Source organism: Mastigoproctus giganteus, chromosome 6 (genome assembly GCF_048544385.1).
Source record: "Mastigoproctus giganteus isolate SK-2022 chromosome 6, ASM4854438v1, whole genome shotgun sequence".
Lineage (NCBI taxonomy): Eukaryota > Metazoa > Arthropoda > Arachnida > Uropygi > Thelyphonidae > Mastigoproctus > Mastigoproctus giganteus.
This window is the reverse complement of record NC_143580.1, coordinates 171,488,120-171,506,064: the sequence shown is the minus strand read 5'-3', so window position 1 is coordinate 171,506,064 and position 17,945 is coordinate 171,488,120. Positions and strand designations below refer to the sequence as shown.

General features: G+C 38.3%; 1 protein-coding gene across 2 annotated transcripts in view; it reads right to left on the bottom strand.

Moving 5' to 3' along the window:
* Positions 1 to 17,945, bottom strand: part of Tmem63 (transmembrane protein 63) — a 440,514-nt gene that overhangs the window by 69,041 nt on the left and 353,528 nt on the right. For both annotated transcript variants that reach the window (XM_090375486.1, XM_090375485.1), the window contains exons 20-21: positions 14,178 to 14,345; positions 533 to 645 (exon numbers count right to left, since the gene is read on the bottom strand). In XM_090375486.1, coding sequence (XP_090231612.1) covers positions 533 to 645; positions 14,178 to 14,345 — 281 coding nt within the window. The remainder of the gene's footprint in view (positions 1 to 532; positions 646 to 14,177; positions 14,346 to 17,945) is intronic.

The window sequence follows — 17,945 nt, the reverse complement described above, 5'->3', positions numbered from 1 at the left end:
CTTTCTGTCCACTTGTACCTTTTTATGTACACATATGCACTCTGCCTCAATAAACAATGCTGAACAGTTGCATTCTTGTTTCTCCGGTTACTGTCATCAGTTTAGCTGATTCCTGAAGTGATCACAATTATCAGTGTCCACTTACTGTATTTCATATACAATGTAGAGATTGGGTATTTTATACCTACTTCATTATTTAAATAAAGAATGCAATCATAAAGAAAATCACATTCTCAAATTTAATAAAACTACATTTATACTTGTTCTATACTTTTTACCAACATTACATCTTATGATAATTCATGATTAGCTGAACTATACATCTAATGACCCAAAAAGCTGAAATGTTCAAAAACTGGCAATATCAAAGTCTCAACGTTGCTGGTTTTGGGACTTCCCACACATGCTGATGGTGGTCATTGCATCTAAGCGATTTAAGAATATTAATAATTGTATTTTAATAATAAAAATACAATAAATGTAAATGAGAAAAATCAATAATTTCCATTCTGTATACGTTCAAATTACCTACCTTATAAGCAATAGGACTTAATTCTTGAAACCAGTGCAAGGAAACTTGGGCAAAAAATAACATCAGTGTTAAAAGGAACACAGCAAGTGATACTATTGTAATATCAGTCCAGCCTACAAAAAAAAAAGGAAACCAATAAATCAAAATATAAAATTAATATATTATGAAATATGCACATGAAAAGAAAAAGGTGAAAATAAAATGTATGATCAAGTAATGATAAACACTATTATACCATGCTGAACAGATAGTTGTAAACTACAATTAGTAATGATGATGAGGTGCAAATGGCCACCTGCATATAAGCAAAAATAAAAATAAAAAATTAAATTAAAATAAAAAACTTTCAGAAATAAATAAATAAACAGCAGCCTAAAAATCACTCAGTAAAGCACAGTGGCATACTCTCCTACTTAAAGTATGGTGCAACTACTGCTGCTGAAAACAAGCTAGGAAACCCAAACTTCACTTAGCCCAATAGGCAAATAAAAAAAATAAAAACCTGAAAAAGAAAGAAATGTATGGAGGGTACACAGTCTGTTTCATTTTCTTTTGTTCTGTCCTCCGCTACACACTATTTAAGATTACATTCTACGATAACCCCTATTCTATTTTAGGTTTGTTAATTTGCAATTTTTCTGTCTTTTAGTTTGTTTAAGCTGTTTCCTAGTTATTGGGATAACCATATTTAAGACGAGTTTTCTATTGTCACGTCTCTCTTGATCACTAGCACTGGGGCATCCATGCTTCTTTTGCTGTTAGCAATACACAACAGAAATATGAGAGTTTCAGATTTTTCATAAGGCTGACAGTTTAGAACCACATGATTAGTTTTTCAAGAGGTTACTGTGGCCCCTAAACTTTCTCTCCCCTCCCTTTAATCGAAATTGGCATTCACCTTTTGAGTTAAGTGGAGTGGAGGTTTCCTGGCTTGTATGTCACAATTGCTGCTTTCTAGCAGCAGCAGCTACACCATATTTTAAACATTTAAGTAGGAGACCATGCTGCTTATTTCTGAAATTTTCAAATTTTTATTTTAAATTTTGATTGTAAGCATGCAGCAGATGGCACCTTGTCAATATTACTGGTTACTATTGGCTTCTACAGGGATGGGATACACTTAAATAGAAAGGGTGCAAGAATATTTGCTGATGCTAACAAGGCAGAGTTAGGTGGGTCAGAAAACTGCTAGCTTGTGGGGATACACAGACTAATAGATTAACAGTAACCACTGGCAGAGATAAAGTTGATTCTTGCACTACTTCTATTGAAATGCAATTGGGCAGCAGCCTGGAAAGCAAAGCAATGGGAATTTCCAGGACTGCTGGGAGTCATAGTGGAACAAGTAAATACATGGGCTGTGTTATGGTAACTAAGAGTACAAACAGGTGCGTGTATACTTGCATGTACACCAATGCTAGGAGTATAATTAATAAATTCGATGAGCTTGAAGTGCTAGTCAAGACATCAAAGGCACATATTGTTGGAATATCAGAGACATGGTGTCACACAGACGTCACCTATCTCATTAAACTTTGATGTTTAGATGTGTTCAAAGCCGCTAAGTGGATTTTCTTATTTATTGATTTGAAATTATTGTTTTTCTAAAACTTTTGATTTAAATTTAGTAGTATAGCATTATTTTGTGATTTTCTGATTAATCTGGTGTATTTATTCTTTACTCGGCCTTGTAATTGCATAAAAGTATCGGTAAGGATATCAAATCCAGCGAGATTTGGAAGTTAATTAATACTTAAGTGTCCATAGATTTACCGTTCGTAACTTGCCGCCATTGTTATACGACACGACGTATATCCTGAACTAGATAGCATAAGCTTAGTATAGTACAGTATATAATATAATATTGTCGATTAATCAGTAAAATCTATTAATTTTGTTCAACTTCGTTGTCAATTAAATTGTACTTTTAACTAAATACATATGTTTGTTTGTTTGTTATTTGGTTTTTAGGAGCATTATCAACTAAGGCCATATTGCTCCGATGTGGTGGTCATTCCTTGACCTTTCCGCATCCTCCGTATTTGGTGGTCACGGGCTCAAACCCCAGTCTTATCAAGAAGTGTGTGCTACGCACTGCCGCTCCTGCCCACCTGGCTACGGAGACGCCAAGAATAGCAGCAGTAAACTCATTTTTTTACGAGATATAAGACAGGACTGAGCTTTAAAAGAACTGAAACTAACTTAGTCATCTATGCCCCATTAGAGAATTACCTGGGAATCAACATTTGAGAAATTCAGTGGTGGATATTTGGGAAGTTGAAGCAGTTTGAATAGAGCAAGGTTTCTCAAACTGGAAGATGGAATACAATTTTGATGATGCTGTCATCAGCAAAGCTATAGATAGGATTTCCAGTCAGCAGAAGGAGGTTACTAATTATACAAGAGGAAAAGAGTGGGAGAAAGAAATGAACCTTGAAGAACACCAGTATTAGTGGAAATGTTAGAAGACAGAGCCATTTATCATCACCACAGCAGGCAATCAGAGAGAAACTGGTATCCAATTGCAAAAAGAAGAAAAAAAGTCAGCATCTAAAAGATGGAACATTGATTAGAAGACCTTTATTCCAAACACAGTCAGAAGCATTAAAATTGTCATGATCAACTGCTCAAGTTTCTCCACACTTATCCATTGGATTTGTCCATTTCACATAAGCCCATATATTACCAGTGGATGAAAATGAGGGAATCCACATTAGTGATCACTGATCAGATGGAATGGTATTGCTATGGGTATTTTAAGGGTACAGTGGCAGCAGAGCCCAAAATATATCAGTTCCTATATTATCATATAACAGCAATATAATAATTGGTTCAGTTTGGCATCAGAAGAATTCCTTTATGTGTATTTTTTAAAGGAGGTATATAGTTCAACTATATCAGCACTATTTTGAATGATGTGGGTAAGTGATAAAGGTTAGCATTAGCAGAGGCATATGATGCAAGAAAGCAAGCTTATTCAGCATCAGCCAAAAGAAAAAAAAAAAAACACAATCACTACTCCCATTTCACCCCTCCGTTCGTTTGAAATACCTGTCCAGCTGAGCCTTAAAATTGTTTAGGCTATCAACTTCAACAACAAGTGATGGAAGTCTATTCCACAAACCAACTGCCTGCTGGCTAAAGGCAAATTTCTGCACATCTATCCAACATCCGTCCTTCCTCAATTTGAATTTATGCCCTCCCAGGTGATTATTCTGAGCAAGAGGAAGAATCCCATCGGCATTGAGCATGCTCAAGCCATTCAAAGCCTTATACACCTCTATCAGATCACCTCGCCGATGCCTAGTCTCCTTGCAATCATTAGCATTAGTAGAGGCATGTGATGCAGGAAAGCAAGCTAATAGAGCATCAACCAAAAAAAAAAAAACCCCTTCCTATTTCACCAATTAACTTCAAATGTTTGTCTAGTTCTGCCTTAAATTTATTTAAACTGTCAACTTCCACAATAACAGATGGAAATTTGTTCCAGCAATGAACCACCTGCTGACTAAAGGCAAATTTCCGCACATCTATTCTACAACTGTCTTTCCTCAATTTGAATTTATGCCCCTTAGTCAATTAATCTGAGCAAGAGGAAGAATCCCATCAGAATCCCACAATGAACTTGCTCAAACCATTCAAGGCCTTATACACCTAGTCTCCAGAACACTGCAATTTGCAGACCTTAAGTCTTTCTTCGTGGGAGCAACCCTTTGTTCCATTCACCAATCTCATTGCCCTTCTTTGCACTCATTCTAGCAGCTTTACATCCTTCCTAAAATGAGACCTCCATACCTGTATACAGCACTCAAGGTGCGGCCTGACCATTGCTTTATACAAGGGGATGATCACCACCTCCTCTCTGCTAGAAAATTTCCTGTATTTCATTGACAATACAATGTGATTGCAGATTGTCTGCACTGCCCAGGAAACTTCACATCTGACTGCACAATTACCCCAGGTCTTTCTCATTTTCCACTACCCTGAGTGTAGTACCACACAGTTGATACGTTACTCTGGGGTTACTGATACCCATATGCAGTACTTTACATTTGTCAATATTAAACTTGAGATGCCACCTCTCAGCCCATCTGCTCCAAATTTTCTATATCCTGTTGCAGTAGCATATTGTCATTAACAACCCTTCCAACCTCCGTATCGTCTGCATACATCCATATAGGCTTAATTGGACATTAAGCCTAATACACCATCAGTATCATTAATAAATCCGTAATGCCATACTGCTTCAGTTTGTACAATAGTCTTCCATGTGCAACAGTATCAAAATCTTTCCTAAAATCTAAGTATATGATATCAAAATTATTTTGTGCATCCAGTTCCTTTGTGACCACATCATAGTATCCAATAAAATTGGTCATCAAGACTTCCCCTTAACAAACAAATGCTGTGTCTGAACTATAACTGCAGTCTTGTGTAGATGAGCCTGCAGTGCTTTTTAACCAATGCCTCCATTAATTTCCATGGAACAAAAGTTAAATTAACATGTCTGTAATTATTTGTGTCACTCTTTGATCCCCCTTTATGAATTAGGGTCACATTTGTGCATCTCCAGTCCATGGGAACCTCCCCTGAGTCGAAGGAAGCTCTGATAATTATGGCTAAGGTTTTGCTTACTTCCTTTGTTGCCTCCTTTAATACAACTGGATAGATCCCATCTACCCTAGGTGCTTTCTTATGTTTAACTTCAACAATTTCTCCTCCACTTAGGTCTCTGTTATTACAAAATCATTTAGCTCCCTGCCAGAGTTTGGTAAACTTTTGGCATTCCTCTCCCTGAATAACTCTTCATGTGTGAACGTAGATGTAAAATATTCATTCAGTTTGTCAGCTACCTAAGTAGGATCAGCAGTCGAATCATCAAGTGGACCAATCTAATTTATCCCATTCATTCTAGTGGTTACATAAGTAAAGAACACTTTGCTGTTTTTCTTTGCATCTTTTGCCAAAGATTTCTCGTAATCTACCTTTTCCTGCCTAATCTCCTCTGCTCTGTGACTTGATTACAGACCAGCTTATATCTACCATAGGCTTCTATGTCAACTGATAATTTATATGCATCCCATGCATTTTTCTTCTCTGCCATGAGTCTCATTGGTTCATCTGACATCCATTTAGGCTTAAACCTTGAACAATATATCTTAGTTGATATGAAAAGCCTAGTAGCTTACAAGATTAATTCTTTGAATGCTTGCCATTTAGAATTTGCTGTTGGCATCATCATCATTTGGTCCCACTGTTCAGAATTTAAAAACTGTCTCAGACCACCGTAGTCACCTTTACGAAAGCAAAAACCCTTCCCTTTACCCCTGATGGTAGTTACATCTTTGAGTAAATCTGACATCAGCACACTGTGATCACGGCCACCTACTCAGGGCTGGATTTACACATAGCTAAACAAGCTACAACTTGTTTAGCTATGTATGAGGTCACAGCAAGTTTAAATCTGGCCCTGCACCTAGTGGTTCCTTTATCTGCAAATTCTTAATGCATGATGAATCACTGCTGATAATCAGATCAAGAGTATTACTCCCTCTGGTTGCCTCTCAAACATGCTGTTGTAGTGATTGAGAGTGGAAAGTATTTTTTATGAAATGAGAATAGTGCATATAATCTAAGAATATAAGTTTGGCTGTAAGTGGTAATGTACAATGTGTGCATCAAGGTGGGTCATCTCCCATGAGAAGAAACAAATGGGTTAGGTGTGTATCTCCTATCCTTAGTCTTGCTAGTACATCTTCCTGTCCGTTTTGTCTGAAGCTGGAAATCCATAATGCTGGTTCCTCTTTGATTTGGAGAAATTTGTTATTCTTTTGTGATTTCCATATTTCTGATCACTGAAATGTACAGACTTTTTTTTTATATGCTTCAAATTATCCATGTATGGTACTTGGTAAATTGCTGGTGTTGTACTGTTTGGCTGCCTGATTGGCTCTCTCATTACCTATAATACCCGAATCCCATGGAATCCAGCAAAACTTCACTGAATGATTTTTATTCCATAGATAATTTAAACATGAAAGGATTTGTTTTATGATGGGATGTGATACTGAAAATTTATTGCCCAATGCAGACATTGCACTCAAGGAATCAGTGTATATTACACTACTAGCATTATGGAAAGTGTTATTCTCTAAGGCTAATTTAATTGGATATAATTTTGCAGTATAACTGCTACATTCAACCAGCAGTGATATGAAGACTGTAAAAAAAAGGGAAACCAGCTGTGGCTCCAAAGGCAGAACCTGTTTTCGAGCCATCTGTATATATTAGGCAGCTTTGCATATTGTTGGGGCATGTTTGGCAGGGTTGTCAAGGACACTACTGACACTATGCTGCTGCAACAGGATTTGGAAAGGTTGAGCAGATGGGCTTCGAGGTGGCAAATGAAGTTTAACATTGACAAATGTAAAGTACTACATATGGGAAACAGCAACCCCAGAGCAACGTATCAACTCTGTGGTACTACACTGACAGTGGTAGAGAATGAAAGGGACCTGGGGGTGGTGGTGCAGGCAGATATGAAGTTCTCTGAGCAGTGCAGACGAGCTGCAAGAGTAGCTCATGGTGTATTGTCAATGATATATAGAAATTTTTCTAGCAGGGATAAGGAGGTGATTATTCCCTTGTATAAGGCAATGGTCAGGCCACACCTAGAGTACTGTATACAGGCCTGGAGGCCTCATTTCAGGAAGGATGTAGAGCTGCTGGAACGAGTACAGAGAAGGGCAACTAGATTGGTGAATGGGACAAAGGGGTTCTCTTACGAAGAAAGGCTTAAGTTTTGCAAATTACAGTGTCTGGAAACTAGGCACCAGCGGGGTGATCTGATAGAGGTGTACAAAGCCTTGAATGGTTTGAGCATGCTCAATGCTGATGGGATTCTTCCTCTAGCTCAGAAAAATCACCTGAGAGGGCATAAATTCAAATTGAGGAAAGACAGATGTAGGATAGATGTGCGGAAATTTGCCTTTAGCCAGCGGGTGGTTGGTGGGTGGAACAGACTTCCATCCCTTGTCGTGGAAGTTGATAGCCTAAATAAGTTTAAGGCTCAGCTGGACAGGTATTTCGAACGAACAGAGGGGTGAAGTGGAAGTGGTTATTTTTATTTATTTATGTTACTTTTTTTTTTTTTTTTTTTTTTTTTTTTTTTTTTGGCTGATGCTGCATAAGCTTGCTTTCTTGCATCAAATGCCTCTACTAATGCTAATGCTAATGCTAATGTTCTTTATGTAATTTAATATTTTCATCTGCAAGGGATTTCCTTCTCCATTAATATTCCAGGTGTGAAGCAAATCTTTTAGTCTAATACCAGTGGGTCTATTTTCATTCGGTTTACTGTTATAGAATGTTGTCCATTCAGGGTTGAATGCCCTGTTGAAAGCCCTCATTTGTAGCCACCAGCACTGCCTTTTAATCATAGTAATTGATTACAAATGTAAATAGGTTCAGTTGCTAGTGCTTAACATTCACTGAAATATGCATCTCTAAAACTGCTCAACCACTATTCCCAGAAATCATACATGTCACTTCAGTTTGCATTTTTGTAATGCCAAACAAACACAAGGCTGAGAATGGCCAAGTCAGAAACACTCATTTAGAGAAGACCACCACCAAGTTGTGTTCTGTGGTGTCTACAGGACCACTCACCTTGACCGTATACTTTGAAGTGTTGTTTGTGAGAAAAATATCAAGAATGCTGGGTGTATAGTTAGGAGTGTCTGGTATTATGGTAGGTAAGTGAACAATCTGTGCAAGGTCATTAGTAATTGCATTATTATCTCAGCTTGTGAGGAACTCTAAGTAAGCATTTGTGAATGACAAACCCAAAGTATATAGCATTTCAACAATTGCTGGATTAAGGACACTACTGACACTATGCTGCTGCAACAGGATCTGGAAAGGTTGAGCAGATGGGCTGAGAGGTGGCAAATGAAGTTTAACATTGACAAATGTAAATTACTACATATGAGAAACAGCAACCCCCAGAGCAACGTATCAACTCTGTGGTACTACACTGACAGTGGTAGAGAATGAAAAGGACCTGGGGGTGGTTGTGCAGGAAGATATGAAGTTCTGTGAGCAGTGCAGACGGGCTGCAAGAGTAGCGCATGGTGTATTGTCAATGATATATAGGAATTTTTCTAGCAGGGATAAGGAGGTGATTATTCCCTTGTATAAGGCAATGGTCAGACCACACCTAGAGTACTGTATACAGGCCTGGAGGCCTCATTTCAAGAAGGATGTAGAGCTACTGGAACGAGTACAGACAAGGGCAACAAGAGTAGTGAATGGAATAAAGGGGTGCTCTTACAAAGAAAGGCTTAAGTTTTGCAAATTACAGTGTCTCAATCCCATCAGCATTGAGCATGCTCAATGCTGATGGGATTCTCCCCTTGCTCAGAATAATCACCCGAGAGGGCATAAATTCAAATTGAGGAAAGACAGATGTAGGATAGACGTGCGGAAATTGGCCTTTAGCCAGCGGGTGGTTGGTTGGTGGAACAGACTTCCATCCCTTGTCGTGGAAGTTGATAGCCTAAATAAGTTTAAGGCTCAGCTGGACAGGTATTTCGAACGAACAGAGGGGTGAAGTGGAAGTGGTTTTTTTTATTTTTATTTATTTATTTATTTTTGGCTGATGCTGCATAAGCTTGCTTTCTTGCATCAAATGCCTCTACTAATGCTAATGCTAATGACTATGGTTCTGTACCATGGCAACTTTCATCAACTAACACTTACCAAGTTGGGAAATATGAATAAAGAAGAGGCCTTTTGAATCTTCTGCTTGCATCTTCACAATAGTGGGAAGACTGTTAATAACCCTGGGTATAACCACCATGTGCAAGTCTTGAAATATGCCACCTAGCATACTGGAGGCGACCACCCAGGTGTAAACTACTATAATTAAGAGTTGAGGTGTTAACAAGGCAATATTAGGTAGAAGATGACTCTCATCGACTGGTACGCAATACCACAATTTTGCTTATTGGAGGCTTGAAGTGGCGGAACCAATGTTTAGTCTCCAGAGAAAAGTTCCAGCATCCCCCCCCCACCATCTCTTCCATCACGTAGTATGAATGGTCTTTTGAGGTTATGATGCACATCACAGCAAGATCCAATCTTCCTTACATTTCAATGGTACAGTTCTAAAATGGTTTTCACAGGACAGCCGCCAGAAAAAGTCCACTGGACCAAACATATTGGTAACTCTCTAGGAGGCTTCTGAATCAGCTAGTCCTGCTGCTTCTACTCTGCCAGGCAGTGACTGAAGGAAGTCCGAATAGTGTGTATGCGGGAGCATTGTCGAGGCCGTGTTATGCCAAGGAGCTGGGTACTTTCTTTCCACATGTACTCCACATCCAAAAATTTCACTATTTCATACAGCATGTCACTCCCCCCCCCCCTTTTCTTACTTCTGAATATGCCATGAATTGTCAAAATAACAGAACAAACTTATCTGTGAAAAGATCTAAACCTCCCAAATACATCCTTGTTCATTTCACAAATATACATGTCTCAGTTCTAATCTCAATGATGTCCATTTCCAATTACAGTCTGCCAGACCTCGTGTACTTTTTCTGACAGAATACCAGTTATCAGTTGATTCAACCGCTGCTCATCTCTGTTGTCCGAATTATTTGCAGTATGATTCCTTTTGCAATAAAGGTGGTACTTGTGCATATGTCCATTCTGGATATTCCCTGTCAGAGACTTAGCAATTTGGAATCTCCTCTATTCAATCTATTCTGGCTTATAATCTCTGCACCACATTCTGTCAAATTTATCTGATGCCTCTATTGTTATCCCAACTCTACTAACCACTTGGAACTCTTTGACTTCCTCTCTTTGAAATTTGACTTACTCCAGTCCAACTTTCCTAACAATGAAGTAATTTTCCTTGTCGTTCTACTCTGGCTTAAAATCTCTGTACCACATTCTGTCAAATTCATCTGATGCCTCTATTGTTATCCCAACTCTACTAACCACTTGGAACTCTTTGACTTACTCTCTTTGAAATTTTACTTACCCCAGTCCAACTTTCATAACAATGAAATAATTTTCCTTGGTGATTTTAAGGTTCACAACCCCAGCTGGCTTTTGTTTTCTAATTACAAAGACCCAGCTGGTCGAGATACTGAGGTGTTTGCAATTACTAATGACCTTGCACAGATTGTTCATTTATCTACCAGGGTACCAGACAGTCCTAACCACGCAGCCAATGCTTGATCTTTTTTCTCACAAATAACCCTTTTAAGTACACAGTCGAGATGAATGGTCCTCTAAGCACCTGAGATCACAACTTGGTGATGGTCTCTTTTCAAATTCTCAACCTTGTGTTTTTTGGCATTACATGAATGCAAAATGAGATGATATGTGAGATTTCTTTTTTCTTTTTTGTTGTCAGATTACTGTTTCAAATCTTTTGGTGTCAATGTTTGCTCACATCATGTCAGTGAAATTATTTTTGTAGGGATGAAATCCTTTATTGAACACTCCACCCTAAAATCTCATCCTTTATCTAAACTTTGGTTTTCCAATAAATGTGCTAATGATTTTCAAGACAAGGATGTTGCATACCGCAGTTGGCTTGTATCCAAATCAACAGGTTCATTTTCTACCTATACCGAAGCTCACAATAATTGTAAAGCAGTTATTAATCAGTCCAAGCTAGAGTTGGAACAGCTGCGAGTAGAAAACTTTCTTCTTGTCCAAATGACAGTCGAGCATTCCGGTCTCTTGCTAAAGTAATTGGCCACAACTTTTGCCCATCTCTATTCCACCTCTGTCAAAACCAGTTGGTTCTATTGCCATTTCAGCCAAAAGATAAAGCTGATCCTACTTTACTTCCAACTCCTTTATTGATGATCTTGGTAAACCATCTCCTACTATTCCCAGTACACTGCATTCAATGCCTCCTGTAGTCTTCCTTCAGAAAGATGACAGAAGGATTTTGATCAATCTTGATGTTAAGAAAGCTCAAGGTATGATGGTATTTCTCCATTAGTTCTCAAAACCTGTGCTCCCAAACTTACTCCTGTTCTGTGTCGCCTTTTTTCACTTACTTATTCCAAAGGTGTTTTCTCTTCTGCTTGAAAATTTTCTCATACCAACCAGTTCCTAAAAAGGATGATAAATCCCTCCCATTCAATTATCATTCCACTGAACTTACTTCTAATCTTTCTAAAGTAATGGAGAAATCAATTAACCACAAACTCTTAAACTATCTAGAAACCTTCCACTTGATCAATGATCACCAGTATGGATTCTGTCAGTGTCAATCCACTGGTTGGTGATATTCTAGCTTATGTTACCCATCTATGGACAAATTCAATGGAAATATTTGGTGAACTCAAGCAGTTGCTCTTGACATTTCAAAGACTTTTCGTCATGTCTGGCGTAGAGATCTAAATAAGCTTCCATCGTAGGGTTTGCCAACTGTTTTTTTGCAATTGGGTATCCAGTTTTCTCTCTGACCACTCAATACAGGTGATCATACATGGCTCTCTGTTTTCTAACTTCTCCACTAATGCTGGTGTTCCCTAAGGTTCAGTCCTTTCTCCTGCTCTTTTTCTCTTGTATATTAATGACCTTCTTCCATTGACTGCAAATCCTATCCATAGTTTTACTGATGATAGCATATTGCATTCCACCTTCCAGTTTGAGAAACCTTGCTCTTCTGCTTCTAGAATATCCACTACCAATTCCTTAAATACTGATCTCCAGGTAATTCTCCAGTGGGGCAAAAATAACTTGGTTGACTTCAATCCTTCTAAAACTCAGTCCTGTCTTATATCTCGCAAAAAGGATTCTTCTGCCCCTATGCTTATCTTCGATGACACTCTGATTTCTAGGCAATATCATATATCTCTAGTGGGGATTACCCTGATTTCTAATCTCTCTTGACATAAGCACATTACAAATATTGCTCCTTCTGCATTTAAAAAACTGGGGTTTCTCTTTCGCTCTCAGCATTACTTTTCTTCCAAACATATGTTCATCACTCTATAAAAATCTCAAATCCATCCTAATATGGAATATTGTTCGCACATTTGTGACAGTGCCCCCCAAAACCTCTCAAATGCTTCTAGATTCCATTAAAAAGAAGGCAATTAGGTTAATTAATGACTCATGTCTAACAGAGTCTTTTCACTCTTTCTCACAGACATTCTGTTTCTACTGTATGCCTTTTCTATAGGTACTTCCATGGGCACTGTTCTTCTGAATTGGGTTCTGCAATTCCCACTCTCTCTTTTCCAAAGCAGTCCAAACACATGCCATAACCAGTCTTTTTTTTATTATTATTATTTTTTTTTTTATTAGTTGTTGGTGCATCGGCTTCTGTGGCCATAATGCACCTCCCAAAGTTTTTGCATTTTACTGTGATCTAAGCCAGACGGGATTCGAACCCGCGACCTTTGGGTTGCCAGGCTGGCACTTTACCCACCTGGCTAGCCCCATAACCAGGCAACAAGATTAGTGAATGGAACAACGGGTTGCTCTTACGAAGAAAGGCTTAAGTTTTGCAAATACAGTGTCTGGAGACTAGGCACCGGTGAGGTGATCTGATAGAGATGTATAAAGCCTTGAATGGTTTGAGCATGCTCAATGCTGATGGAATTCTTCCTCTTGCTCAGAATAATCACCTGAGAGGGCATAAATTCAAATTGAGGAAAGACAGGTTTAAGATAGATGTGCGGAAATTTGCCTTTAGCCAGCGCGTAGTTGGTTGGTGGAACAGACTTCCATCCCTTGTTGTGGAAGTTGATAGCCTAAATAAATTTAAGGCTCAGCTGGACAGGTATTTCGAATGAACAGAGGGGTGAAATGGGAGTGTTTTATTTTTTTTTTTTGGCTGATGCTGCATAAGCTTGCTTTCTTGCATCATATGCCTCTACTAATGCTAATGCTAATTTCTCTCTCTCTCTCTCTCTCTCTCTCTCTCTCTCTCTCTCAGGATAACTCAAATTTTTTTTTTTGGGCTGTTGTAGCAAAAGCCTCAGGCTTCCTTGCACCATATGGCTAATTATAATAATAATAATAACTTCCTTTTACTGTCGAACTTCAAACTCACAGAACCAACTTTTCTTCTTCCTAATTTATTCATTCAACTTCCGTTTTCTGAAACAATCTTCCTTCAATACATATTTCCTGAAAATTACAATCAACAGATGTTCAAGTCTAATGTCAACAAATACCTTCTTCCATCTTCTCAACCTTCAATCCATGCACAGTACTAAGTAATATAGGTGTTAATACTTCTCGTGTTTTGGTTTTTCATTAAAAAAAAAAAAAAAAAAAAAACTGATAGCTTTATAATCATCATCTACGATGACTTTCACATAATTTTTGTCAAAATAATAACTTTGAAAAAACTACACAACCTTTTTTGGATACCTGATCTTAGACATGGCAAAATCTAAACTTTAACCTTCTTAATGTTTTTTGTGTGCGTGTGTGCACTAACTAACTCATCATGTGTCTTGCAATATTTGTTATCCCACATGTATAAAACTTAGGCTTACCTCAGTAAAAATAACTTGTCACAAGTGATTAAACTTTATTAAATAAAATAAGTTGAAAATAAACTAACAGCAATTAAGAGCAGATAAAATATTAGACTCACCTGCTCTGAGAAAAGAAAAGAAGAAAAACGAAACCTGAAGTAAAATGAGAGGAACAACAACAAAATTTATTGCTGTAGCATGAATGTTCTGGTTAATCTTGGAGGGACCGTAGGCAAAATAAATGTTGTAGCGATCAACACAGTGTTTCATACACAAATACACTAGACCTAAATGAAAGGAAAGAAAAAAAATTGAGAGTTACACACACACACACACACACACACACACACACACACACACACACACACACACACACACACACACACACACACACACACACACACAGGGTGTCAAGAACACTGTGCATAATCTTGATATAAAATAAATATTGCAAATAGAATACGCTACTCTCTAATGCTATGATTGGGAGACAAATGCTGTTGTTAAGTTTAAGGCATGCCAGTGAGAGCATATTGTGCCATTATGTATTATGTCTATACAATGTCCATAGTCTGATTTTCATGTTGTGCAGATGAAATAACTGCAATATTCATATTGTTACATCTGGTATACCATGCACATGAATAAAAGGAAAATAAAACATGAACCAGACAGAGAATAATAAGTTAGTTAAATAATTTCTAAAAGTGGCACTGTTTCTAAGTTCAAGTGTGCAAATGCACCTCCCAAGCACAGCTTAAATCAGTCACACAGTACTCAATTATTCCCAGTTCATACTCTGCTAACAGTGATTATGCAGCCTTAAATATGCAATAATTTTGTTTAAGCATAATACTGTAGAAAAATTGAAAACAATTTCTGTGGGATTGCAACCACACAGTGCCTTAGCTACTAATAGGTGTGCAATGCATGATTAATTTCTGCACTCTAATTTTAAAGAAACAGTAATAGTCCAAATCCCAGCTTGATAAATTTATCCGCATTGCTATTTTGTACTCATATATGCAAGAATGTATCATCCTGCTGTCTCCATTTCACAGGAGATCATATGATGATCTCCTGTGATCATCATATAAAAGAATCACGAATCACAAATCACTAGGTGGCAGTGATCACAGTGTACTGATTTGGAATTTACTTAAAGCTGTAACTAGGGAAGGGTTTTTGCTTTTGTAAAGGTGAGAAATGTGGTCTCAGACAGTTTTTAAATTCTATACAGTAGGACCAACTGATGATGTTACCATCAGCCAATTCTAAATGGGAAGCTTTCAGAAATTAATCATAAAACCTATGCCAACTGAGAAATACTGTTCAAGCCTTAGGCCTAAGTGAAAGTCGGATGAACTAATTAGACTCATGGCAGAGAATAAAAATGTATGAGATGCATATAAATTAACAGACAACACAGAAGTCTATAGCAGATATAAACTGCTCTGTAATCAAGTCACAGAGGAAGTTAGGCAAGCAAAGGTAGATTACAAGAAATGTTCGACAAAGCATGCTAAGAAAAACAGCAAAGACTATTTTACTTATGTAAACATTAGAAGAAAGGGGATGAATCAAATTGGTCCACTTTATATTAGCATTAGCATTAGCATAAGTAGAGGCATTTGATGCAAGAAAGCAAGCTTATGCAGCATCAGCCAAAAAAAAAAAAACCCACTTCCACTTCACCCCTCTGTTCGTTCAAAATACCTGTCCAGCTGAGCCTTAAACTTATTTAGGCTATCAACCTCCACCACAAGGGATGGAAGTCTGTTCCACCAACCAACCACCCGCTGGCTAAAGGCAAATTTCCGCACGTCTATCCTACATCTGTCTTTCCTCAATTTGAATTTATGCCCTCTCAGGTGATTTTTCTGAGCTAGAGGAAGAATCCCATCAGCATTGAGCATGCTTAAACCATTCAAGGCTTTATACACCTCTATCAGATCACCTCGCTGGTGCCTAGTCTCCAGACACTGTAATTTGCAAAACTTAAGCCTTTCTTCATAAGAGCACCCCTTTGTTCCATTCACTAATCTTGTTGCCCTTCTCTGTACTCGTTCCAGCAGCTCTACATCCTTCTTGAAATGAGGCCTCCAGACCTGTATACAGTACTCTAGGTGTGGCCTGACCATTGCCTTATACAATGGAATAATCACCTCCTTATCCCTGCTGGAAAAATTCCTGTATATCATTGACAATACTCCATGAGCTACCCTTGCAGCCCGACTGCACTGCTCAGAGAACTTCATATCTACCTGCACAACCACCCCCAAGTCCCTTTCATTCTCTACCACTGTCAGTGTAGTACCACAGAGTTGATACGTTGCTCTGGGGTTGCTGTTTCCCATGTGTAGTACTTTACATTTGTCAATGTTAAACTTCATTTGCCACCTCTCAGCCCATCTGTCAACCTTTCCAGATCATGTTGCATTAGCATAGTGTCAGTAGTGTCCTTGGCAACCCTGCCAACCTTTGTATCATCTGCAAACTTGGACATTAAGCTTGATATACCATCATCAATATCATTTATAAATACAGAAAACAATAATGGACCCAACACTGAGCCCTGAGGGACTCCACTAATAACATTAGTCCACGATGAGCAGTGTCCATTGATTACCACTCTCTGTCTTCTCCCCCTCAACCACCCCTTTATCCAGAGCAGCAATTTGCCTCCAATGTCACACTGCTCCAATTTGTGTAGCAGTCCTCCATGTGCAACAGTATCAAAAGCCTTTCTAAGATCCAAGTATATAATATCAAAGTTATTCCCTGCATCCAGTTCTTTTGTGACTGCATCATAGTATCCAATCAAGTTGGTCAGGCAAGACTTCCCCTTAACAAAACCATGCTGTGTCTGAGCTATAACTGAAGTCTTGTCTAAATGATCCTGCAGTGCTTCTTTAACCAGTGCCTCCATTAATTTTCCTGGAACAGAAGTTAAGCTCACAGGTCTATAATTACTTGTGTCAGCCTTTGATCCTCCTTTGTGAATTGGGGTCACATTTGCACATTTCCTGTCTATGGGTACCTCCCCTGAGTCCAAGGAAGCTCTCATAATTATGGCTAAGGGTTTGCTTACTTCCTTCGCTGCCTCCTTTAATATAACTGGATAGATCCCATCCACCCCGGGTGCCTTTCTTGTGTTTATCTTCAACAGTTTCTCCTCCACTTTACTCCCAGTTATTTCAAGATTCTGTAGCTTACTGTTGGAGTTGAATACACCTCTGGCATTCCCCTTGCTGAATAACTCCTCATGTGTGAATGTCGATGCAAAATATTTATTTAGTTTGTTAGCTACCTGAGCAGGATCATCAACAGTTGACCCATCAATATCAAGTGGACCAATCTGATTCATCCCCTTCCTTCTAGAGTTTACATAAGTAAAGAACTCTTTGCTGTTTTTCTTTGCATCCCTTGCCAAGGACTATTTTACTTATGTAAACATTAGAAGAAAGGGGATGAATCAAATTGGTCCACTTTATATCAATGGTTTGGCTGTTGATGATCTGCTCACGTTGCTGACAAACTGAATGAGTATTCTGCATGTGTACATTCACACACGAGGAATTCTTTAGGAAAGTGGAGGCTAGAAGTTTATCACTAACAGGGAGCTAAATGATTTTGTAATAACTGAGAGGAAAGTGGAAGAGAAATTGTTGAAGCTAAACATAAGAAAGCCACCTAGGGTGGATGGAATCTATCCAATTATATTAAGGGATGCAGCAATGGAAGTAAGCAAACCCTTAGCCATAATTACAAGAGGATGTTTGGATTCAGGAGAGGCTACCGTGGACTGGTGATGTGAAAATGTATCCCTAAATGATTGGGGGAGGAATCAAAGTGTAATAGGAGTAAAGACCTGTTAATTTAACTTC